Genomic DNA, 27,640 nt, shown 5'->3' with positions numbered 1-27,640 from the left:
GAAGGATCTTATTCTCTTGCTCGCCCCCAGCCCTCTCCTTTCCCTTGCGGGAGATAGGAGATCTTCCTCTCACAGTCTTTTTTGGCTTCTTGACTGGAGCTGTGGAGGGAGACCAGTGCCGGCTTGTGGATGGCCCTGGCGGAGCACTGCGCACGGAGGCCACGGTACTCGGTGCGGAGTCCGACCGCTGTTCTGGTGCTGGCGTGAGTATCAACTCCATTAGGAGTGCTTTTAAAGGGATATCACGCTACTTCTTCATCTTAGGTTTGAAGGACTTGCAGATACAACACTTATCGCTTATGTGTCCCTCGCCTAAGCACCTTAGGCAGCAGTTATGTGGATCGCTGATGGGCATAGGCCGTTTGCAGCGATCGCAGAGCTTAAAGTCTGGGGACTGGGGCATGCCCCGTCCCCCAGCTGAGTCCTGTTTGGGACTATGAGAACTTCAAGAACTACTAAGGGTAACTAACTGTAACAACAACTATCTACAACTATACTACAAGTTCTACAAACAGAGAACGAGACAACGCTAGCCGAAGCAGCAGATGTTCAAGCACCGTCACTGGTGGCAAGAAGGAACTGAGGGTGGGGGGAGCCGGTGGCGCCCCTTATACCGTGGCACATGTGCACCTCTCTAGGGGGCGCCGGAGCTGGTCCCCTATGGATACTGCTGAGGGAAAAACTTCCAGCACCGGTGCATGGGGCAAGCTCATACACCTAATACACAATGGACTTGAGCAAGCACTCGAAAAAGAACTGTTCTTCTTGTATATTGGTTAAGAACAAACTTGTTTTCCATCTATAAGGTAGCCTTTTGCTGGACTAAATGGAATCCTGTGCAGAAAAACTTTGATGGTACACTGGAATGACTATTGCTAAGTTATTCCATACACACAACCTCAAAAAATCTTATTAACTCTATAACAGATAAATATTGAGAGGGAAATAGGTAACAGTGTTACCAGCTTAAAATAAGGAAGTTTTGCACAATAAATCAAACGACATGGAAAGCACTATCATAGCCTGTATAAATTCTAGTACAATATAAAAACCGAAAGAGAGGGTGGCAATCAAAGCTATTAAACAGCTGAGTGAGAGTGAGCATTCAAGGGGATATATCGATCCAATAGGACATCAGGGAATGTGAGCTACTCGACAGGGCACCAGGTTTCGTCTGTCGGGTATTACATTTTAACAGGATAGTTTCTGAGCCATAATTGGGTTTGACGTAATGTTTATCCATTAACTGGAAGAAATGCTGAGAAGCTGAGGTGCTATGTTAGTTGCTAACATAGGGGTTCAGGGGAAGAAGTAGACTGGAAGTTTGGGGAGAGGGAAGGTTTGAGTGCAAACAGGGGGGGAACATGAAAAGGACATCATTTCCCCCACTCTTCCCATTTTTCTTACAATCCTGATGCCTCCCTCAGTGTGAATGCTTTAAAATGGTTACTCTGAATCTGCCCAGTCTAGTAGGGACAAAAAGATGTTCCCAGATTAAAGACCTTCAGTGACCCGTGTGGAATAAGCTAGTACTCTGCATCAAGTTTCTAGCAGACAGCTACACACCTCACAAAAATAACTTCCTATAATTAGCCCTCTTGTTAGCATGCGCAGCAGAAATACTAAAGAATGAATGAGCCATAGAGACCACACCCCCACTAGGTTAGGGCTGTGACAAAGGAGATGTCATATGCCAGATTTGTCAACCTGGCGCCTCTTGCAAACAGTATATTTAATAAAAATATATTTTAAAAATATTTAAAAGTGTTACTTTCTGATGCTGAACATTCTGTGGATTCAAGCTATCTGACTAATTAATGAATCATTCTCTCTCTTCTAGATAACAATGAAATTAATACCCCAATTAACCATTGTCTGTGTAACCTCTACATTCTATGTGTCACAATGGCAAAAAGCCAGCCATCACCTACAATTACGGAGCTTTGAGGGCACCATCAATACTGCTACTATAGAAATAAGCACCTAAACACTCACAAATCTATTAAAGGAGCATTTCCAAGTCAAATTAAGCTGAAAATTCAGTTTGTAAAAGTCTTTCAACATATTCTCCACTGTTTTGCACCTTATGTCATCATATACACCTGAGCAAACTGAGTGCAAAATGCCACTATCCTGATTTAGCAGTGTTATATCACCACTCTGCACTCACTTTTCACAGGTGTAAATGACAGCTAAAGATACAAGAGAGACAAGGTGGGTGAGGTCATATCTTTTATTGGGCCAATTTCTGCTGGTGAGAGAGAAGCTTTTGAGTCACACAGAGCTCTGCTTCAGATAAAAGATATGAGATAGAGGAGAGTCAAGCCCAAATTACGATAATGATGATGATTTTTTGGTTTGTTTCTTTAAACCTCTGATCATATATAAATGTTTCCATGACTCCACTTTTTTAAATTGCAACTTTAAAAAAAACCCAAAATACTCTGAACTGTTGCAAACACAAATACTCCAGCATTGTATTAGGGCACAAGACCAGGAAAGTTTCACTGGCTGGGAAGAAAAACTATGACTAAAAGTTAGACTGATCAGTCTGCCCAAGCTAAGTGAAGTGCAAAATGGGAAACAAACAGCAAAAAGGGTTAAAAGTATATTCTTATTCTTTCTTGCCACGTCTCTGTTTGGGGTCTTTTATAGCCCTCTTCCAAAACTCATCATAATTCACCTGGCTGTCATGCAAATTGGTCTCTCTAAGGTCCAGTAATATCCAGCTCACGTACAGTCTCGTTGGTCTTCCCCCAAATGTCTTCTATCCACAATCAATGCAACGGACATCCTACCAATATAACTTCCAGGTCTCCACTAGACATGTCCTTACCAACGTAGCCTTCAATTGGGGCAATCTGCATTAGGCTCCTCACAATCTCATTTCTTTTTGTTCAACCATTTGACCATCCCAACATCTTCATCTCCATAGTGGGGAGCATACTGATTTCTTTTCCTGTGGCTGGCCAAGTCTCTGTCCCATACATTAGGAGGGGCCAAATTACAGTTTTATGCACTCTAGCCTTTAACTTTATTGCTATATTTTTATAAAGGAGAACTGGGGTCAGCTCCTACAATTTGCACCACGTAGCTTTGGTACAATGCCGAGCATCACTCAGGAAGACACCACTGTCAACAACCACTAATCCTAGGTATTTAAATTTTTTCACTTCTCTAAGCTCTCTGCCTGTAATATCTTTTGGGGGTGAGTCCTCCTCCCGCAGTCAGCATAGCCTCAATCTTATTAACATTCACTCTAAGTGCTACCTACTCAAAACTGTGCTGTCAATGTTCAAAATTGGTCTGCAGGGTCTCACAATGTTTTGTGCATGCCACTAAGCCATCAACAAACAGGATTTCCAAGGTGTTTCCCTTTGTACACTCTCACTTAGCACATCTAAGACAACTGTAAACAAAAAACGCTGACTCCTGGTGCAGGACAACATTTACTGAAAATTCTCTGCATAGCCCCATTTGGTTTTGACTATGGTAGTCATGCCATCACACCTAACCCAGATAAAATGAATATCTCCTTCTGGCACACCTGTCCATCACAAACTCGGTACATGATCATACGCCTTCTCCAAGTCCACAAAGACTATGCCCAGTTGCCATCTCTTTTTGCTGAACTTCATGAGGATTTGTAGAGCAAATATGGCATCAGTTTTACTTCTTCCTGGCCTAAGTCCATGTTGACCCTTTCAAATTTCAATTGTTCCATGCAAATAATTTTCAATAATCTTCTCCTATACTTTCAAAGCATGTGATGTCAGCTGGAGTAATAATTAGCATACAGTGTAATAGCTCCTTTGTCTTTAAAAATGGGCACCATGAAGCTTTTACGCCTTTCATTAGACATTTTCCTCTTTCTTATGAATATAATTCAACAGACTTGTAAAATACATGACACCTTCCCTTCCCAATGACGTCAAGCCCATCCACCAGTACTACTTCTGACCCAGATTCCTCCTTTTTCATTCTCCTATGTGCCTCCCAAGCCTCTTCCTCCTGCATGTAATCTTTCAGGACCAAGTTTGGCTTATGTGTTCTTAGTTCCTCCCTTCATCACTCTTTCAAAATAACCACCCCAGACTTTATTGATTGATTCACCATTTGTTTGCAATATACCATGTTCATTCCTAATATACACAAACTGGTTCACATCCCTCATCATTTTCTCTCTTGCCTTAATGAGTTTGCAGATTGTCTTTTCTCCCTCGTATCCTAGTCAGATATTATAGGCCTAAATGTTATCTGTCGTAACACTTCTTTTAACTTCCTTTTTTGCCTTCATATACACCATCTTATCACTGTTCAAGCCACTGGCCTGCTGTTTTTTTTTAAAGGTTACCGTTTTCTTTTCAACGGATTCTTTATTTTGATGATTCCATCACAAAAAGTGTTCCTTCTTATCCTTTTCAGCACTGATTCCATCACTCCTAGGACTCCTTGTGCCATGTCCAGCAATATTAACTTTAGTTTGTACCAGTTATCTTCCACACATCCCTGTGTGTAGTCTGGAAGCCTATACATTACTGCTTGTTCAAAGATTTTTTTCATTCCCATCTTTAAGTTTCCACCACTTTGGCCTTTCCAGTGCCCAACAGTTCAGATGTTTCTGAGGTCTCTGCATTCTGAAGTCCATAATAAGTCTGTGCTGGTTCACAATGCACTTGCCAGGTATTATCTTACAATTGATTATTCATGAGCTATTGCTTCTTCTTGTCAACCAGAAATCAATTTGGGACTTGTGTCTGTCACTAGCATATCTTATAATGTTACTTTCCCTCTTCTGAAAGTGTGTGTTAGCAATCACCAGACAAGTCTGTAGGGCCATTTCCCCCTTGGAATTTCTGGTTCCAATGCCGTGCCTTTCATGGCCTGTTTCATACCCAGTCTTTGCAGTTATAACATGTGTACTTAGATCTGCTTGATAATTATCTTCTCATTGGGTGATATGTTTCCAGTAAGGCACAACAGCTGATCCAAAAACTCCACTTTTACCTTTTGATCCTCTCCTAACTGTGGTGCATATCCACTTAATATATGGACATTTATGTCAGCTCAGTTTAATACTCAACTCATCAGCCAGTCTGACATTATGGTAAACTCTACCAAATGCCTCTGCATGGTTTCATCCAGAATAACTCCACCACCATTAAAAGCATATTAGATTTTAAAAATTCTTTTGCATTTAATAATATAAGGTGATATTAATACAAAGAGACAATTACTTTTTAGTTTTTTTTTAAACTGGACCGTGTCCCTGTAATATCAAATCTACTGAGAAAACTTTAGGAGAGGGAAAGAAAATCAGTAGTCGTCTAGTGAAAGACGACAACGCTGGAAGGGAAAGAAATTTGATATTCTTATCAGAAGGAGGAAGCATTTCATGAGCTTTGAAGAAGGGCATGAGTCTCAAAGCAACCCACACTCTTTTCCAATTATGGTCGCTCTTAGCCATTGGTAATTGAGATGCTTTGCATACTCCTGTCCACGTGCTTAATATTTATACATCTCACTCTGCCACCATCATTCCTCCTAGTTGAAGGGTCAATAAGAAGCAAGCTTAGGAGAACATGGCACCTTTCATCTCTAAGTTATCAGTTCACATCCGGCTGAGGACAAGCACGTAGGCAAAGATATTTCAGCCTGTCAGAGAAGAAGTACCTACTTACATATAACAGCCACAAACCTGGAGCTGATATGAAGCCAGGTACTTACATCAGTACATGCATATAAGAGGTGATTCTGGGCAGGGGCGGCTCTAGGAATCGGGCTGCCCCAAGCAGCGCGGAGCGCTGCGCCGCCCTTCCCCGGTCCCGCGGCGGGTCCCCTCTTCCCGCGGCTCCGGTTGAGCTCCCGCAGGCATGACTGCGGCAGGTCCACCGGAGCCCGGGACGAGCGGACCTGCCGCAGTCATGCCTGCGGGAGCTCAACCGGAGCCGCGGGAAGACGGGACCCGCCGCAGTCATGCCTGCGGCAGGTCCGCTCGTCCCGGGCTCCGGTGGACCTGCCGCAGGCATGCTGGCGGGAGCTCCACCGGAGCCAAATGCCGCCCCCCCGGGAAACGGCCGCCCCAAGCGCCTGCTTGGCGCGCTGGTGCCTAGAGCCGCCCCTGATTCTAGGAGTGCATTTACATAGTAGGCAACTTTCCTGCTAGAAATAGGTTAAGTTTAATAAAACTACCTAGCCATGAAAATAAATGAAAATGTCAAGTAACTTATCCTCATTTTTGTTATTGTTGTTGTTATATTTGGAGATGAGAGAGGGGAAGAGAATGTCTTCAGCTTCTACCCTGACCACAGTTAAAGCCCTTATTCAGCAAAGTATTTAAACACATGCCTACCTTTAAACCCACACTTAAATCCTTTGCTAAATAGGAATGGGATTACTCACATATTTAAAATTAAGCGTGTACTCAAGTACAGATACCTAGAAGAGTCCCCATCTCAGAGGCACTACTGAAAGCATCTCACTGGGAAACAGCACAGACCTCACCACTTACGTATTTTAGATCAAGGATTGCAAAATGCTCACAAAACATCTTTTTTTTTCTGTTAGTTGGGTCTGGGTCAGTATGAACTTGGAAATTACACCAATCTTCTGACAAGAACCACACTTTGTCCTGCCTCTCTGTGCACTGATTTACAACTTCACATGCTGAGCCACCTGGCTATTATCAGAACATTTTAAGGAAGGGTAATACTCTCCCTATGATCCCTTAGCTGCACTGATGACTTTATTAATAATAGAGAAGGGAAGAAACCCACCAGACAGTGATAACGCCACAGATGCAGAACTGACTCAAATGAAAATCCTGCAAAGTTTTCTAGGAGAAATTAGTGACTGCTTAAGCTTTAAATCTCTCCTAAGCATCCAAAAATAAGAGCCAGACAAAAAAAAAAGTGTATTCCTATTGGGTCTTTTCATCCTTTTCATCTACTTTTCTTTATGGTGCCACATTCATGATTGGCTGCTGAGAGATTCCACATGTGTAGCTCACTGAAGATTTTTGCACTTTTTAGTCATTAGACTAAGAGATTTAGGCTACTATGAAGCAAATCAGATTATGAAGGTGGCATTGTTAGGTTGTTTATAGACACATACGCACAACAGTATGTCAGATTTAAAAAATAATCAGCAACAATTGTGCAGCATTACCGAACATATTCAAGGAGAATAATAAGAAGTGGAGATGATACAATGAGAAGTCCTGCAAAGTGGCCTCGGTGATCTTCCCCTTGCTCTAGTTTTTGCTATTCACAATCTCAGCTGCTAAATTTTAAACATGTTTATATCTTTTCTTCCCCAATTCCTCCCCCACTCCCAAAGGCGGGGAGGGGCTTTCAATCAACTGGCAAACTGAATATCAGACAGTCCTTGGAATCTCCTCCTATACCTGCTTCACAAAGCAATGAAGAACATGGACCTGGATTACTACACTGCATTCTATTTGGAAACATCAGCTAGTGCAAAATGCAGCTGTCCTCTTACACAGCCAGGTTACTGCCAGGAAGCAGGCGACCCCTACATTCCAGAGTGTATAATCTACACAGCGACTGGGAGCATGCCTCCCAGCATGGGCAGACAATCACACGCTAGCTGTGCTCGAGCTAGCTTGCTAAAAACAGCAGCATGGCCAAGGTGGCACGGACAGCGGCTTGAGCTAGCCACCCGCCTACGTACTCAGGGGGCTGGGCAGATTCATACTCCCGCAGCTAGCCCAAGGAGCTGCCTGTGCCACCCCAGCCACACTGCTATTTTTAGCACACTGGGCTGTACAAAGCTCACGTTTGTTTACCCACGCTGGGAAGCACATTCCTTTAGAGGCCATCTCTCCCTTTGCATGATAACATGGCCACTGAGGTTAGCTGAGGCTCTCAAGCTAACAGTGGCCAGAATTAAACATGAAAGGGCTACTGGCAAACCATTCTCAATGAAGGGACCTCGAATCTGGAATTCGCTCCCACCACTACTCTAAGAGACAGCTGGCTTTCAAGACCAGCCTATTTTCCTAGCTGTTTTCAGAAGGGGATGGATCATTATTTGGTCACTGATTTGTACCCTGCAAATTAGAGAGACGCATTTAAAATGTCTAGTAAATAGACAGATACTTAGCAAATGTGGATGAGCTCCAGTAATGGAGGATACTGATGGGATGTTTTGGAAAATATTACTGCCTCAGGCAACAGATTATTCCATTTTCACTAGGAGAGAGGCAAGGTTTATTTTGCAAACCTTATTTATAGATAAAACAAAGGTGCACAGAGGTGATTTACGACTTATTCTTCACACTCCCAGTAAGATCCCACTTCATTTTAGTGTGCTGTCTGTTCTAATGCAGTTCTGTCTTTCACTCTTGAAGAATCTGTGCTCACATGTCTCATATCAAGAGAGATGATGCAGGGACCAGTTAACATAAGAAAGCAACAACTCTCCAGGAGTTATAAGAAAGAAAATGTTAAGGCTGTTTTCATGAAGAACTGCAACAGCTCAAAAAAAAGGAAAAAAGTTTTTTTCATAAACAGGGAGGAACCAAGGGATGGAGAGAGAGGAATCATGGGATTTTTTTAAAATCTGAGCACTTCCCAGAATTCCACTGGCTTCCGCTAAGCATCCCACAACACACACAGAAAAATCCGAGAACACACATAGCTCAGCAAAGCAAAAAGGACCATGGGATAACATCAGAGAACACAACACACTTAGTACAGGGCAGGCCCACGCCATGTACCCAATGGATATGTCTACACAGCAAGCAGCAGTGAGTCTCCAAGCCCAGGTCAACAGACTCAGGCTGATGGGACTCATGCTACCTCACTAAAAAAGCTGTGCGGATGCCGGGGCTGGAACTTGGACTCTGAAGCCTATCCCCCTCTCTAGGCTTCAACATCCAAGTCGCAACATCTACACAGCTATTTTTAATCACAGTAAGATGAGCCCAAGTCTGTTGACCTGTGTGCACGTTATTAGCATGGCTTGCATATTGCATGCCAACTAATGTCAATTCAATGCAAATTAACCCCGCCATGTACACAAGGCCTCTTTGAGGCAGGGACTGTCTTTTTTGTATTATTTGTTTTAACACAAAGGGGTCCTGGTCCACAACTAAGGTTCGTAGGCACTACGGTAGTACAAATAATAATATATCCACACATGTTATGTCCTCACTAGTCAGGCTAAGAGGGGGATTCAGTAACTTGTTGCTGAAGCTAAGTAAAGCTTTGAGGAAATAATAGGGATAACAGGAATTCAAATCATATTGGTAGCATAACTGAAATTTGGTCGTTTACTTTCACAGGTGAACTACAATGCCATCACAAGGCCTCTTGTCTTAGGTCAGAATCACTTTCCAGGGAAAAACAGTAACACTAGGGGGATACTGCCAGAAATCCAAGGACTCAGAACTTTTAGTTTTCACTCCAACAGAGATCTGACACTCCAATACTTGAACCAACTGTGAAATATTCCTCAAGTACACTGCGCAGCTGTTGTAATAGATTTATTTCCCCATTTTTATTAAATTACCAGCTTTACTCCTATTTGAGTAACAGCAGTACTTACAGTACTTGCTGCAAGCTATACAACCAAGTTTTGACTGATTGTAATTTTCTTGACTGCATCCTGTCTTTCTTGACTATCCTGTTATGTTTCTAACCATCTAAACACTTAGGAGAGTTTCACCTTATTTCATGGTTAACCAACCACATTATAGGATTGATCCATTTATTCCAACTTTAATACAGTATACAGACAGGAGGTATGTGGGTATCAGAGAATTAGGGGGATTGAACATTGTCACAGAATGATTCATGTATCAAAAGATCACTTGGGAATGCGGGTGTAACGCCTACCTCCATGACCCCATATTATTCCCAGATGATGGGTATTAAATGAAAGCTTAATGCAGAGCTTCTTTTCCCCTCCTCTCTCTCTACTTTAACATGGTGTTGATAGAAAATTTTGAAACTTGTGAGATGGAAGATTAAATTCAATGACTTCAGCAACATATATCACAAGACTGACTTTCAGCTTTGAGAATTATTCTCCCCCATCTCCTAAAACAACAACAACAATAGTAGTAGCAGTAATAATAATGGAGAACAAAGACATTACGCCCAATAACATGCACTGGTGTTTAATAACATTAACACAATACATGGCATTGGGCAGCTGAATGCAGATTAAAAAAGGAGTCTAAAAATTCAGAGCAGAAAAGGAAAGTTAATGACAGAAGAACTTAAGATGACAAGAAAAATGGATAACAATATAGATTAAGTGTGCAACTGGTTAAAACCTTTTCTCCTGCTTTAACAAACATTCCACTCAAAGCAAACAGATTAAATAAGTGTTATCAGCCTTGGCTTTCAAAACTAGAGCTCTCAATATACTGTTATCAAAAATAACTTCTAGTCTTCCAAAACATTCTTGTAAAGCACTTCAATAAAAAAAATAATGTGAAAACACATACAAGATTGGTCACTTGGGACTAGTCAGTATGTCTTCACAAACCTCTCATTTTGTTTTTAAACACACAAGTTAATTTCAACCCGGACCTTCACGGTTACATATCTTTTCCATAAATGATGATATTTTATTCTATAGAATCAGCATGGCTTGTTTTAAGCAAAAACTGGTAGAGAATATTATTTAATAGAAGGAAAAACAAAAAACCTCACCCAAACTCCCAATATCAGCTTTCCGCTGGGGGATCTGGCACTTGTGCAAGGAAAAACTTCTTCACTTGTGTTTGCATAAGGTTTAACTCTAACACTGTTACAAAAAAATGGCGTGACAGCTGTAAACAGAAGACTGTGCAACAAAAACAGAAATGAGAATATAACATGACTATTGCATTTCCCATAAACCTTGAGGTCCTGCCCAACCCTTTCCAGCAACAAAGGCAAAAAATAAAGAGTTAACAATAAAAACTGCACCTAATTGCAAAGAACAGGACTTGGATTCATGTTATTCAAATAACTATGCACAATACAGGCAAGGATGCTGCAGGGGATGGAAAGCCAACACAGGAACTCAGAAAAATTATTCTTACTCTGTCAAAAGCTGATGCAGCTTCTGATAGCCCCGCTCCAAGGCCAAGCTCACAGGTGTAGCCCCTTCGTTGTTGTGGATGCAAAGAGCTCCTCTTCCACCTGGCTGCTGTAGCAGAAACCATGTCAACCTCAGAAGGCCCAGCCTCACTGCAAAATGCAACAATGTCTCCCGGGGGCTACTCTCTGGGAAGAAAGAAAAAAGAAAATGAAACGTACAGATTACGGATTAGATGAATGTCACTTCCCCACATCCTAGCTACTGGAGTTGAGCCACACTGACGCAAAATACAGTACAATGGTTGGCACAAAACTAGCAGTCTCTCAGAGCCAAAAAGCCAGGCAACCCAAACACTGAAGCACCTGGAAAAACATATGCAAAGGCTGGCTGTTCACATTCAGGAGAGGCTGGCACTTCAGAGCAAGGGGATCACCACAGCGTAGGGCCCTACCAAATTCAGGCCATAAAAAAGGCGTCACGGACCATGAAATCTGGTCTCCCCCCCTGAAATCTGGTCTTTTGTGTGCTTTTACCCTATACTGTACAGATTTTTACGGGGGAGACCAGCATTTCTCAAATTGGGGGTCCTGACCGAAAAGAGAATTGCAGGGGTGTTGCAAGGTTCTTTTAGGGGAGGTCATGGTATTGCCACCCTTACTTCTGCGCTGCCTTCAGATCTGGGCAGCTGGAGAGGGGCAGCTGTTGGTCAGGCACCCAGCTCTGAAGGCGGCGCCCCGCCAGCAGCAGTGCAGAAGTAAGGGTGGCAATACCATATCATGTCTCCCTTACTTCTGCACTGCTGCCTTCAGAGCTGGGTGGCTGGAGAGTGGCGGTTGCTGACCAAGGGCCCAGCTCTGCAGGTAGCAGCGCAGAAGCAAGGCTGGCAATACCATACCATGCCATCCTTACTTCTGCACTGCTGCTGGCAGTGACTCTGCCTTCAGAGCTGGGTTCCTGGACAGCAGCTGCCGCTCTCCAGCTGCCCCGCTCTGAAGGCAGCGCCGCCGCCAGCAGCAGCGCAAGAGTAAGGGTAGAGGGATTGCGGTACTGCTGCAATAACTTTGCGACTCTCTCACAACTCCTTTATAGGTCAGGACCCCTACAATTACAACACCGTGAAATTTCAGATTTAAATAGCTGAAATCATGAAATTTACAATTTTTAAATTCCGATGACTGAAACTGACCAAAACAGACCATGAATTTGGTAGGGCGCTGCCACAGTAATTTTAATGGAAGTTGTGAGTGCTCAAGACCTCTCAGGATCAGACCTACTGCAGAAGCCAGTGAGAAAGGGTGCAGTTCCCAGATAGGCTTGATATGTAGATTATTTAACTACCTCTAAATACAAGCTCAGTAAGTTCAAGTAGGCTGTGTTTGTCTGTACGTGCTGGTACTTTTCTCCCACAAAAGACTGAATTAACTTTTTGGCACTGCCAAATTTGGTGTTTAATAACACAGATTCCTCCCTGGGCACAGCAAAAATGCTAAACTGAAGACATAAATCTGGAGCAGCTATAAAAAGAGGACAGTCTACACTTTCTCAAAGAAAGTAAAAAGTGAGGACTTTCTGTTTCTAATTTGATTAGGCCTTAGACCAGCTTTTACGGTGCCCATCTCAGCAGACACAGCATTACACAGAACCTGTATAATTCTGAGTAGCAGCATTTGTAAGATGGGTGTACTCTTCCCCTCCCTCCCCCCCGCCTTTTACATTTAACAATCATGGTCTTATAATTTGATTTAAAATAACACTGTGTCTAAGCTTTCATCTCTGAGAAATAAACCCTTATTCAAAGAACTGAAGCCCTAGAACCTTGCTCTGAACAGCAACAACCAGAAGTGAGCTCCAGATGCACTGTGAAATACAGCAGTGTTTCCCAAATTTGGGACGCTGCTTGTGTAGGCAAAGACCCGGGCGGGCCGGGCCGGTTTGTTTACCTGCCGCATCCGCAGGTCCAGCCAATTGCGGTTCCCACTGGCCATGGTTCGCTGCTTCAGGCCAATGGGAGCTGATGGAAGTGGCGCAGGCCGTGGGACATACTGGGTGCTGCTTCCAGCAGTTCCCATTGGCCTGGAGCAGCAAACCGCAGCCAGTGGGAGCCGTGATCAGCCGAACCTGTGGATGCGGCAGATAAACAAACCGGCCTGGCTTGCCAGGGGCTTTCCCTGCACAAGCGGCGTCCCAAGTTTGGGAAACACTGAAATACAGTATTTGGAGATCAAAGCATTTGTGATATCTGTACCCAGAACATGGACATTTGGATTTTAAAATCTGCAAGAAGAGGGGGAAAAAAAAACCTAAAGATTTGTTCTTGAAAATTAACAAAGGGTTTCAGCATTGATTGGCGTAGCTTTAAAAGGCACCCTTTACACTGCACTAAGCCAAACGAGTGAATAGATTCAGCGAAACATCCTGAATATTGTAGTAAAAATGTATAGGCTTATTAATTTGGTCGACCACCAAACCAACAGATCAGGTTACAACGTGAGTGCATATGCTTTTAAGATTTAATCAGGTAATTTCTCTCAAGCACATTTTTGAAGGATGCCACAGTACAAACTGCTAATTCCTTTGTTCAGCTGGGTTTTAAGGGACATCATTAAGGCGTTTAGTCAAAAAAACAAAACAAAACAGCAATTTCTCTGCTTTTTGCCATGTAGCTTTTGCTGAGTTTCTTGGCTGGCTCCGCTCCTGCAGAGCCTAATCTGTATTCAAGTACTAAAAGCTTCCTGGCACAGTCTACCATACAACTCCAAATGAGGGCTTTGCCAACCTGCTTTCTCCCTCCTCCCCTTCCCCCCCCCCCCCCCACTACACCCCAATCCCAGCCTCCTCCTGATTAGAGTAAAGGAAAATCACACCCTGCCGAATATATGAGCATGTGTGAATGGTGGTTCCAGCTGATTAGAGGAAGGATATAACCGAGCTTGTGCAGACAAAATATTTGTAGCCGGTTAAAGAGCAAAGAGAGGGACATTAGTAGAACATGCTACAGCATGGCACTTTATAGATGAATGAGAAGACAAGGTATCTTAGTAAGTCAGGAAAAAAAGATGGCCGACTGTACGGGAAGGGAAATGGGGCCTGAGGAGACAGTAGAAAAGTTGCTGTGGGAGGAATTTTTCCAGAGAAGAGAACAGTAGATTAAAAAATGATCTTCCTAATGGCTTGTCTACACATAAATATTGTACCGCTTTAACTGCACTAGTATAATAAAGCAAAACAACCCTCCTATTGTGGATGCAGTTATAGTGGTATAAAATCATACAAGCATAGCTTATTCCTGTACCGAATTGGGGCATCTATGCCAGCGGTCCCCAACCTTTTTGGCACCAGGGACCGGTTTCGTAGAAAAAAAAAATTTCCGCGGACCTGTGGGATGGTTTTGGGACGATTCAAGCGCATTACATTTATTTTTGTACTTTTATTTCTATTATTATTGTAATATATAATGAAATAATTATACAACTGACCATAATGCAGAATTAGTGGGAGCTCTGCCCCCTATCTGACCCCCACCCACTTCCTGCCCCCCCGACTGCCCGTCCCCCCTCAGAATCCCCGACCCATCCTGCTCCTTGTCCCCTCACCATCCCTCAGAAACCCCCACCACCCTGGGACCCCATCCCTGCTCCCTGTCCCCTGACTGCCCCAACCCCTATCCCCCCCCCCGCTGAGTCCTGACAGACCCCCCCCGGAACACCCACAATCCAACACCCCCCATTCCCTGCCCCCTGACCGCCCCCCCAACCTCCGCCCCCTCTCTGTACCCTGACTGTCCCCAGGACTCCCTGCCCCTTAGCCAACCCCCCTGGCCCCAGCCTCTTACCCCCGGCTCCCTCCTCACCCGGAGCCTCAGCGCCTCGCCCGACAGCTGCAGCGTGTCTCCAGCGGGGCCTGAGCTCCGTCCCGCTCAGAGCCGCGTGGTGCGGGGGGGGGGCGGGGGGCGCCCCGCCAAGCGGAGGCAGCTGAGCTCAGCCCGGAGCTCGCAGCCCCGCCCCCTCACCACACGGCTCTGAGGGGGCGGGGCTCAGGGGCCCCGCCGGAAACACGCTGCTTGATGTGCTAAGGCTCGGTTCGCGGCCCGGTTCCTAACAGGCCACGGACCGGTACCGGTCCGCGGGTTGGGGACCCCTGATCTATGCTATGTCTCTGAAGACAGTTTATCAGTTTTGTTTTGTTTTTTAAATGGGTAAAGTTTTCAAAAACACCTATGTGATTTAGGAGCTCAAGTCCCATTTTTAAAAATGACAGTCTTCATCCATGCTTAAGTCTTTTTTTAAAATTGTACCCAACTTATTACAATACAAACCGTCTTCCAAGCAGCAAGTCACATAGAAGATCTTGGATTTGTGTGTTTCCTGTGTTTGGATACTACCCTTACATGCAAGGATCCATATATGCTACACTAATGCCTCTGAGTACCAACATGAGAGAGTGCAGTCTTTTACCAGAAGAGATGGCACTTGCCATGTTGAGCACATTAAACAAAAAAAAAACCTCACCATCCAGCCTCAGAGTCTGAGGATCTGACTACCATGTGAACTGGCATCAAGCCATCCTAAGAGAGACAAGTATGAATGATGGCAGCCAAGAGACAAAGTACTGTACACGCAACAACTGTGAGTGCTCAGGGCAGGAGTCTGAGCTGAACACATTTTCAGCGACAGACGATACAGAACGTACATGGCTAGTGTTAAAAGGGATGTGCCATCTGTGAACTGGATTAACGTTCCAAAATAAAAATGCATCTGTCATTGTGATGGCTGCTCAAAGCAAGTTTATAGCCTGTTTGCATCAGAGCTTGGGAAGAATGGGGAAAAAGGGAAAAGACAAAAATGAAACTATTTCTACCTTTTTTTTTTCTTCTGCCTACCAACAGGGGAATCTTAGGGCACTGGACTTCAGAAATTCAGGCAGAGGTTTGTTTGAACAGGTTGGCATGGTGCAGAATGACCATCCCAAGCATGGAAGAGTTACGCAGCCTTTAGCATGGATTAGCTGTAGCTGTTTTCCATCATAAATGACTGAAAGCAGAAATGTAGCAGGGGTCTGCAGAATCACCAAGCAGCCCATAAAGTGGTAACACAAAGCCCTTTGCAATTAGAGAATTACAGAAATAAAGTACATGCAATACTGGGAGGTCAAGGCTATTTTGTTCCTTCTATGTCTCCTAGTAATAGGCAAGGTTTAAAACATATGATTAGTGCTCCATAATGAAAGAACACTTTAATCCAGCTGGCAAGGAATGTAAGATTTTAGAGTGCAAGGGGTTTTTTTTGTTTTGTTTTTGGCAGTTGTGGCAGATAAATAAGCAGGCAGTTAAGCTGGGTAACTAAGGATCAACTTTCCACGGAAAACTGTCAAACTCACTTTGTTAACTGACAGGATTAAGGTTTAAGGTGCTTTTCACCAGTAACAAATAGCCACTGAGGAAGAAAACGCTTGAATATGACAGATCTGAGAATATACACAGTGTTCCCTGAGCCAGGGGCTTCATTTTTAATGAACTTGATTGAAAGGAGGGGGGGAAAAAAACCCCACACTTCCCATTAAGAGGTACAGAGTGAGTGATTGTGGAACTCCCCATCAAATCTGGCTTCTACCCCTGCACCCCTCCCTCTGTGGGAAACTACCCTCTCACCCAGCTCAAACCTCACACATCCGTGGGACAGGGAAATAGAAACATGTTATCACAGATCAGTAAATCCCAGATGACCACCTGAACTGGCAACTTTAGAAGAGGAGGGTCAAGACAGAGGGACGTTGTGCCTTAAAGTGTTGAGAGATGAAACACCCACTCAGCTGAAAATAATTGATTTGTGGGTAATTTTTTTTAATCTTATAAACTGTGATTTTCAAAGCAGTGTACGGGACTGAAATGCCTCAATTCCTACTTATTTTAAAGGGAATTGGGAATGGCTTTGATATCTCAGCTACAGAACCTTTTATTGAGCAGTAGAGGTTTGGGATGGATGGACTGGGGGCAGAGACCACTTGTACAAAAAATAATTTTATTTTGCTTGCGACTTTCCAGTCCCCCACTTTCTCCTCCCCTTGCTGAAGATATCATGCATTTTGTTCTGAAAAAGGTTTTCCTTCATTGTCCAGGTTCTCACTGGTTTGAAATGATAAGAGCACGTGCACAATGCTATGCTGTTGACACAAGAAAGATGACGTATTCCACGCAGTTATTTTACTGCAACATACAACAAAAGGGGAATGTGAGGGAGTGGACTGCAAATTAATATGAAAGTCTGTAGTTAAAGCTCAAGCATTACTGGTAGCTACTCCAGAGAAAGGAGACTATCAAAACGTGTGGAAGATGGATAGATTTAAGCCTCTGAACCTGAAAGAACCCAATTACAATATGAACAACGACCACTGATCCAGAAAGCCCACCGTCCCTTTCAACCACTACCCACATCCGTTTTACTGCTGCCACAATATTCTGTCTTCTGCAGTGTAGTGGTATCACCAGAGAGACTTCTCTCATCTCAGCTTGAGAAAGGATTGTACAGGCATAATCAAGACAAGCATCTCAGTAAGACCCCTTCCTTTTTTGTGGGAATAAGGTTAGGATGCTTTCAGCCCATCAAGTCCCATACCAATTTCTACCCCTAATCCACATGATTGCCTCTTGCTTCGAATCAGGCAATGCCACCAGCACATACTTTGCTGATGCAAATGTAACAGTACAGAGAGTTGCACTGTGTTTGCATATTATCTCCTTTAATTTCTATTGATGGCTGAATTTATTCTTATCAGGAAAATGCCATTCATACAGCAATAGGTATAATCTATTCTGGAAATAGCTATATTCAAACCATTTGCTTTTGCATAATCCAACAAAGGACATTTAAATCTGATAACCTTTTATTAAAGCTTTACTTTGAGTACATTCACGCAGATGATTGACTCAGCAAGTCCTATAAAATTTATCTTGCTGGTCACATTAACCACACCTCTTTTATGCATTTGGACAAGGGTCAGTTGCTTCTAAATGATTCTTATTCTAGCCTTGTAACATTCCTCTCTCTCTTTTCCCCATATCATCTTCATACGCTTGTCTCTTCTGATTTTTCTTTCCCTCTAGTATTTAAAAACAAAAGCTTTTAAAGGGGTATCTCCTTGCCCTTCTGACACTAATGTTGCATTATGCGCTTACGTGATTTAGGACAGCCATATACTGGTGATTTTGTATGCTTGGTTATCAAAAACTTAATCCAACTCTAGTCAAACAAATTATTTGGATAATTTCAGATGATGCACAGAATGAGTAAGAGTTAAAGTATCTTGTTCTAGATTTTCCCCTCCTTCCTAGCTATCTCGCAGCATCAATCTGTGCATTTTTCGTAAGAAAATATTGCAAATGAATGCTTATCATGCAGAGTTCCTGGAAAGTGATACAAATTCTTGAAGTCAATGGGACTTAAGCACGTGCCTAAAGTTAAAACATGTTCAAGTGTTTTGTCAAATAAGTACAGGCTTTGAGTCAGCAGTCCACAACCAGGGTCCAGTGTTCTGTAGTTTTTAAAGAGGAACACTGTCTGGCTCTCAGAATGGTTTCCCCTTATCCTCTCAGAGAGGAGTTACCTTGTCTCAGTGCTGTTCAGTAACCACAAGGAATCCCCAGAAGTATTACGAATCTATTGAAGGTACTACTGCAGGTACTATATTGAAAGAAGTCAATATGAAAATATCCCTCATTTCTCAGACTTTAACTATAGGGTTGGATCTTTGTTGTTAGTTTACTACCCATCAGAATGGAAAGAAAACCTTTAATATTGTGAAAAATCTTTGCCCATATAGCTTACAAGAAATGTATTTGATAGAAACAAGAATCAAACATACAAGGCTGCACCTAAATTGCTTGTAAACTTCCTGAATCAAGCCGAGTGCAGCGAGAAGCGGAGGGAATCAATTCATTTACTGATCTACTCAATGTCAGACGGTTGTGAGTTGTGAGTCTGTTTCTTTGCACTTCCTTCACTACCAGAGAGCAGGCTGTCTAGTGCTTACACAACTCTTACCAATTCGCAGCTGGCAAGGCTGACGTCAGGAGAATAGTTTGCATTCCGAGATGGAAGCCCATTTGGTGGGGGGCAGAAGTAGAATTGTGATTGTAAAAATAAACCATTTTGCAAGAACATGACCAACTCGTGCTCAAAACTTACACAGATTGTACATTAACAGTCCCTCTCCTGCTTTCTAATCGGTCCTGCAGGCTATAGCTTAGCGGCAAATTATTGTGCCACCTTTTCTCAAGAATATAGTACTGACTCGAAGAGCATGAAACATGATTACACCTTTTAAGAGCATTTGTCATGAGGAAAGGCTAAAGAGATTGATTTTTTTTATAAATGCTAGAGAGAAAAACACTTTGCAGGTGATCAAACCGTAGCATTCAAAATTACTGAAAGGATTATTGCTAAATATCTCGTCCTGGTTAAGCAGGATCAGAAATCAGAGGAGAAAATTAGGAACAAATCAGAAATTTTGACAGGAACACTGCCTTAAATAAGAGTGGACATTAGGAATATATTACAAGATAAGGCCATTGATAAACAATTTAGAGTTGCACTGAAAACTTTTGTAATAAGGAAGACTTCAGAGCTGGGTTCCCCTGTTTCTCCTACAACTGCTATTGATATAATTAACGATACTTAGTTATACGGCAGTATCTACAGGTCCCAATCAGGTTCCATGGTCCATTGTGCGAGGTGCTGAACAAAACATATGAAGACATAATCCCTCTCCCCCCCACAAAGGTTTTACAATCAAAGACCTAAATCCCGCAAAGACTTGACTCCCCCTCACCCTGCAGCGCTTTATGTACTGTGAATAGTGACCCACTAAAGCAATGAGGCTACTCATGGTGCATAAAGCTAAACATGTGCAGGATGAGGGGCTAAGGGGCTGATCCATAGCCTACTGAAGTCAAAGGCAGTCTTTTCGTTCACTTCAATGGGCAGTGGATCAGAGCCTAAGCGAGCCTGTAACTGCAGGTTGGGTTTTTGGGATTAGTGATGTGCTAGATCTGGGATCAGCAACCTTTGGCATGCAGCCCATCAGGAAAAGCCCCTGGCAGGCTGGGACAGTTTATTTACCTGCTGCATCCACAGGTTCAGCCGATCACAGCTCCCACTGGCCGCAGTTTGCTGTCCCAGGCCAATGGGGGCTGAGGGAAGCGGCACAGGCCAAGGGATGTGCTGACTGCCGCTTTCCACAGCCCCCACTGGCCTGGAACAGAGAACCGCAGCCAGTGCGAGCTTAGATCAGCCGAACCTGCGGACGCTGCAGGTAAACAAACAGGCCCAGCCCACCAGCAATTTCCCTGGCAGGCCACGTGCCAAAAGTTGCCAATCTCTGTGCTAGATATACATAACATACTAAAAACACAATTAATTAAAAAAACATTTTATTGAAGTGTTTCTTTAACCTAATGTCTGGAATACTGATTGATGTATTAAATTAAATTGTGCTGCTCGATATATTTTGTTTTGGGGTTGTAGGGTTTTTTTTAATTTTATCATATACTTTGGGGGGGTTGTATTATTTTAAAAAACTAATACAGCTTTTTTTTAAATAAGAATGGGTTAATTTGCAATATTTTCAGATGACATGCATAATTAATGTGTAATCTTTTTAATGAGACTTTTAAGTTAAGCTATGGTGGAGAAAGACAAAAACAGTGATCAAAAAAAGGTGAGTGAGGGATAAAAGAGAGGAGAGGAGAGAGGCCAGGTTGAAATAAATTAAAAATTACTTTCTTTTTTGGGCTAAGTGAATTTCTCCAGTGCAATTATCTCCAGTGAGATACAATGGGCACATATTCCATCTTTAAAAAACAATCTTCCACTGGAACAGATTCAAATCTCCTATTGCCACCGCAAAATTCATACTTTAAATAATCCTATTAGAGGTGTTTGTTACCTGCAACTGAGAAAGATTTTTTTAAAGATCTGGTTGTATGGGAAAACACACCTTTAGCCTTGAATAATGGGAAGCTCCCAGAGAATGTAGAATCTAACTTGGCAAAAACGAAAGACCAGTGGGAAAACCATTAACACTAATCCTTAAAAAGTCTCTCTTTCTCATATTTAAGTAGTCAAACATGCTGACATACTAGGGAAAAGAAAAGGAAGAAAAGAAACTAACAAAATACAGGAAAGAAAAATAATGTAAGATTACGAAGCACTTTAGAATGTGTACATAATTACTGCTCAGTTTGTTGAATGTGCATATACTTCTTTAAGATCACACAGAATGTAAATGCTATGGTGTGTCACCACTGCTGGGGAGGGTGGTCCAAGTTTAAGCACCAATGCAGGGGTAGGCAACTTATGGCACGTGAGCTGATTTTCAGTGGCACCCACACTGCCCGGGTCCTGGCCACTGTCCGGGGGGCTCTGCATTTTAATTTAATTCTAAATGAAGCTTCTTAAACATTTTAAAAACCTTATTTACTTTACATTCAACTATAGTTTAGTTGTAGTTGTATATTATAGATTTGTAGAAAGAGATCTTCTAAAAACGTTAACATCTATGACTGGCACATGAAACCATAAATTAGAGTGAATAAATGAAGACTCGGCACATCACTTCTGAAAGGTTGCGACCCCTGCACTAACATATACTGATACAAAAGATTAGCTGAAAAATTTTGACCAGCTATAACTGGGTGTCACTCTTCAGTGACCTTTCTGTCTCCTCTGGGAGTGGTGGTGATGAGCTCCATGACACTCTCCTCAGTTCCAAAGACAGCTGAACCGCAGGCCAATGAAAGAGGGAGGAGCACAGTGAAGAGAAGAGATGAAACAGGGAATTCTCCACAGACAACCCTACCAACTAAAAACAAGCAAAGAACTTTACTGGATTGAGAGACCAATATCCAAAGTCTGCCTCTACAGAAATGCTGAGTTACTGCATCACTTCCTTAATTGCTTTTAGTAGGAAGTATGAGTCATTTCATTCTCTTGTCTATCTTTAGACACAATCAGGAAGGGTCAGATTATAGAATCATCTCTGAATTAGAGACATGTCCTCTTAAATGGCTACAGTTAAGAGCTGGTTGATGCTTTTATCAGTCCTGCTTTTCAGGGGCTTAAGCAAACGAACAAACAAAAACCAACAACACTGGTAGCATCCAACAACCACTAGTCCAAATTCACATAAAAAATCCTTTTTCTTTTGTACTGCATCTATGTTAAAGGCACAGCTTCTTAGACAAAAGGCTAGTTATGGAACGATCAAAGACAGGCAAGCAAGCAATAAACTGCCTTACAGTTAAGTGTGGGGAAGACTCATCACAAGGGAATGTTTGTGTGACTCAATATAAGTGTAGCCATCTATTTGTGGCTGCTAAACACATTTAATCCCATTACATAAAACTCATTTATTCATCTATATTATCACAGGTTAACAAAGATCATTCCCACCCACTTCCCAGCGGACACCTCTCAGAAAGGTCCCATTACACTGCTGGCCACCAGGAACTCCTCTCTTTTTACTGGAGGTTGTAACAGGCACTCCACAGGTGCCATTCAGCCCTGAATGTTCATGGCTTTCTGACACAATCATTTTTCTTAAGCAGAACAATTTAAATGCTATGGGCCTGATTTTCACAAGTGCTGAATTCTCACGAATGCACGTGAGGTCAAAGAGAGAGACTGGTTGCCAGTATGTCTGAAAATTAGGCCCTAAGTCACCAATGATTCAAACATGATTTTCGACTGTCTGGCTAAGACCACTGTTAGTCTGTTAAATGTACTTCATTATTGACACAGCAGCATGTAAATGCATGTGTTAGCAATATCTTTAAACTGAGAGGGGGATAAAAAAAATCTCACAAAACCACAGTAAGAATGTAGGAGCTATGCAAGTAGAGGAAAGAAATGGCAGCACTGCTTGTTTACCTACCTGTAAATGAATGACTCAATGGTTGAATTTTAATGCGGAAACCACCAAATGTGGACAAAAAACTGAACATTTACTAACCTTGGTTCAATTGCCTGCCCAGGCATACATGTTTATAATAAAACCAAATAGTGGTCAGCTATTCACAGAAAGACACGAGAGCAGCAACCGCAAAACACTACAGAAAACCATGCTGTGCGAGAACAACGTTGCCATGCTAGTCTGCACAGAACAATTCATGTTCCACCACACGCAAAGGGTTCATTGCCTCCTCCAACACCCCCCCCTTTTTTTTTAAGAGATGGGAATTCATGTAGTAATATAGTACAGATCTCACAATCACATTCTCTGTGTGCAGGCATATGCCATAAATCACTACAAAAATATAATGCATCATGAATCTGTATGTGACACCCAAAGAGCACAGGGCTCCAAGCAGGTGTACTTGTCGTAAACATGTAGGTCTTCGTAGTTCTGTTTCAATATTTGGCAAGGACTCCATAGCTCTGTCTATGCTGCACGCTCTTTGCAGATGAAGGTGTGCAGAAGTGCCTATACCCTCCATCGTCTACACTCAAAGCCATTAAACCCACACCTAGTAAGCAACTACATTCCGAGCTGGTGAGCTTGTCTAAGGGCTAGTCTACACTTACCGGGCGGTCGTCGGTGCGGTCGACTTTCGAGTCGGAGTCTATCGCGTCTGATGATCTGAGATAGTTGATCGAGCTGCGCGAACTCGGAACTCCCACCTCGGGCAGCTGGCTGGGAGCAGCAGAGACCTTGGCTTGAGTTGGGTCGAGCGGCCCGCGTTCTGTGGTTAGATTGACTAGGGTACTGTTCATTCAGCTTCGCTTCGTGCTATTGGCTTTGCTGAATTTCGCGTTAAATTCCTTCTCTTAGTAGACCTAAGGTGTGGATGGGTGTGGGGGTTAAGCGATGACCTGCCCACCTACAAGCCTGCTTTGCAGTGTAGAGGTAGCAAAGGTGCGAATACCTGGGCTCAAGCCTTACCAATCCTTACCAGTCATTGCCATAATTTCCCATGCCCATGCCCTTATCTTCTGGGCCTTTTACACTTGCCCTCTATGCACTGGAAGCTGCCTCAGCATTTAAGCCTTCATTTTCCACATACCATGCTCCACTTTCTTATCATGCTCTGAACAGCTGAGCACAGCATGGAATATGCCTTGCACCCTGCATGCTGCTAGCTAGCCAGAGGATCATACCAGGGTACCAGTTACACTGAGTACTCCCAGGAGTATGTTTTAACATGACTTTGGACCAGACTTGATATTTATGTATAAGCCTTCCAGTCATCACTGTAATACTGGTACACACGCTCCCCATATAAAAAAAGAACACACTGTGCATGATATTAAAACACTGGATCACTGAAGCCAATTTGTGCTCTTTTATTACAAAGGAGGTAGAGAAAAACACTAGACTGTGTGCCAAGAAAAGAAGACACAGCCCTGCTCCAAACTCTGTGGATACGGCATGAGGTGTTGGGGAAAGTTGCACCAAGGCATCTTCAGCATGGCTAAAGCTCAAAGCCCAGGTCCTTGATCTATCTGCTGGAGAATCTCCTCACACATCAGAGGAACTCTCCACAACAGAAACATTGCAACACATGCAGTGATCCTCTCTCTCTCTCTCATACATACACACATTACTCAGTTGCTACTAGTTCTCACCATTAAGCGTCTGGTCTGTTCCCAACACATTCCATTCTGCTGGGAGTTTCAGATGCCGAAATGCCAAAACCACTCTCTCATCCAGAAAATCCACATCCCCAGAGGGAGGCCTTGACCGGTCCAGGAATCTTGTGAAGTTCAGTGCTTGCTGGTTTCCAGCGCAGGTTGCTAGGAACTGAGCTGCATCATAGGCCTCATCCTGAATGAACTGAAAACTTTCCTCTGCCACCACCAGAACAGGAAGCCCTTCCTTGGCAGCGCAAAGTGCCACCTTCACTGTCTCACAGCAGTCATGGCCTGTAAAATAAAACCAAGAAAATGAACATAATTGTAATGGAGAAGAGAAATGACTAAGCTAAAGCAACATGGGCCTGGACACTGATCACCCCATTAGTATATACACACCCGCACATGGCATCCCTTGACACATTACTTTTTGCGTATAAAGGAAAACACCGTATGGCAAAAAGTTCTTAGTGATGCCTCCTGCATGAAAGCCCACTCACTCTCTTATCTAGTGATCATATTACAGCCTTCTTGTTAGTGGGCTAACTTCAGCCACCAAGAGACAGATTCAGGACTCCTAATAGACTCAGGGGAAGGTTTTCAGAGCCACAGAGGGGAGTAAGGCTCTCCACTCCCATTGAAAGTCAAGAGGAGTTTGACACTTAACTCCCATTTGGCCTTTGAAAATCTCCCCCTTAGTTCACAGAGCCATATTTTAAAGAATACTGAGAGACCACGGCAGCCCATCAGAAATAAAGCACAGGTGTCAGCATTCGGAGCACCTTGCCAGTGAAGACAATCAACTAATTGCACTTAAGCAACCAAAAAGCAACAATTAATACTGGAACATAGCATGCTTCAGACATGTTCTATGTGTGTGGTTACACCTCTTTTGTTCAACGCTGCACCTGCCATTTGGATTTGATTTCACATGACAGAACTAAGCTTGCTGCATTCCAGAGAACAGGGAAATTGCTGCTTTTCATATTTACCAAAAAAAGAGAGAGAGAGTGAGAGAAGCTTATTTTCACAGCTCTGCTGACTTTTCGTTTACTTATTTTAATGAAAGACCAGTGCAACAGGGCAGCAGGTCCCTAGACCCAGAAAATGCAAGATAAACTCCCCGGCAATTTAAAAGGTGGAAAAAAAAAACTCATCTTTTTAGCATGACCGACGCTTAAAATTGTCTGACAAGCCCCTTTAATAATAAGGTTTATGTTTCAAGTTCAATGTTCTCTGCAGTCTCTGTCTCTCGCTCCAATGGTAGACTGACGTCATTGCTGTTTTTGCCAGAACAAACACAGACCCTTCGCTAATTACTGGAAAAGCTGCTCTCTCTACCCATGACCTCAGCATCTTACTACGTTGACCAATCCCTGTTTGTTTATTTCTTTTATTAAATACAAGAGATGAAGGACTTTTCACAATTGGGCTTGAACATTTGATTTACCCACACACGTGGATGAAGAGTGGGTAGCCTTCCCTTGTGTTTGGGAGTGGGTCTCAGTAATCACTTTTATTTATAAAGAAAAAGAAGTTTCTAGCCCTTATGGTCAGGAAGAAAACCTTCCAGACATAACCAAATGCAGGTTTGTCTTCCCAGCCTGAAGACAGACTGCTCCAATGCCTCTGCTGTTGCTCCTAGATTTACCAAGCATCAGCCAAATGGTCAGTTTCAGTAAAAAAGGTCAGTTTCATAGCTGCTATTCAGGACTCTGTAGTCAGCAAATTGCCAAGTATCAGGTTTATGTCATGCTGCTTCTGGAGAAAAACATGTGCAACAGGGGCAGGCAACAGAGGCTTCCACAGGAGAGGAGGACACACAAAAACAGAAACTAGGGGATGAAGAGTAGCTGAGACCTCTCCCTGCAACCCGGAGGCTCTGGAATTAGGAGATGAGACACAAAACTCCTTCTCCCTTCCAGCAGCTAGAATGGAGTGGAGATTCAAATTTATCCAACACCTACTGATGTGAAAGATGAAGCAGTGGGTGTGGCAGAACCAGTGCTAAAATTGCTTAACTGCAAGAGAAGACAAAACCAATTTGAACACCATTTCTGAAACCTGTGGCTGAGCTCTGCTCAGAGCAAGGTCTGGAACATGGTTTCTGAAATGGTGCAAATTCTGGATTTGCGGTTTAACCATCCTTGCCACCAGTTGATGACACCTGTTGTTAACAATAAATACATTATTAATATAGACAAGTCTCCAACCCTGCCTTTCATTTAATTCCTCAGGCTGCAGGATTAGTCCTCTGGACAGCACTTGTCTGGTAAGCATTTCAATCCCTATTACACAAAAATATTGATACAATGTACATAATACAGTAATGACATGGCATCATCCCATGCAAACCAGCTCAGGTGCTGCACGCTTTCTGTTTTCACCAACACAGACATTGTTAGCAACTTGCAATGGCTGTTTACTAGGCTGTCAGGTTAAAAATAATTCATAATGAAAGACTCTCCATGACATACAGGATAAGTATGGCTTTTGCTGCTGCTATTTTTTAAACTCTACTTTTCTCTTTATTTTCAGAAGCGTCTCATCTGCAAAATGTGCCTATAATACCCCTGTGATGCTGACAGGCCAGCTCAGGTCAGAGCCATAGGTCAATTCACTTGTGTGTGAATATCAAAGAAATGTTACATGTACTAATTCACTCACGTTTTAATTTAGTTCAAAGGAAATGTGAATGATATTGCCTTCACTTATCTATTACTTGCTGATTACTATCGCATTACATCATTATGTATACCTTGTAACTGGATAACCCTAGACCAAAGTGTGTGAGAGTGCTAAGATGAGAAGATGTTTGAGTGTAAACTGCATGAAAACTAATGAAATGTTACTTCTATTGTTTTCACTTATCTATCCCTATTAGAATTGAACTTTGTATATCACTGTAACTAAATTACTTGTGAATACAATAGAAGCAAAATGTTAACTTCAAAGCAAGG

At 42.9% G+C, this 27,640-nt stretch overlaps 1 protein-coding gene across 13 annotated transcripts in view; it reads right to left on the bottom strand.

Moving 5' to 3' along the window:
* The window catches only part of AKAP13 (A-kinase anchoring protein 13), a 337,762-nt gene that overhangs the window by 168,321 nt on the left and 141,801 nt on the right, over positions 1 to 27,640 (bottom strand). For all 13 annotated transcript variants that reach the window (XM_039490381.1, XM_039490379.1, XM_039490382.1 and 10 more), the window contains 2 exons: positions 24,675 to 24,971; positions 11,060 to 11,243 (listed from right to left, as the gene is read on the bottom strand). In XM_039490381.1, the coding sequence (XP_039346315.1) occupies positions 11,060 to 11,243; positions 24,675 to 24,971 (481 nt within the window). The remainder of the gene's footprint in view (positions 1 to 11,059; positions 11,244 to 24,674; positions 24,972 to 27,640) is intronic.

This window comes from Mauremys reevesii, linkage group 10 (assembly GCF_016161935.1).
Source record: "Mauremys reevesii isolate NIE-2019 linkage group 10, ASM1616193v1, whole genome shotgun sequence".
Lineage (NCBI taxonomy): Eukaryota > Metazoa > Chordata > Testudines > Geoemydidae > Mauremys > Mauremys reevesii.
Note: the sequence above shows the minus strand (reverse complement) of the source record. Positions and strands in the feature narration are given on the sequence as shown.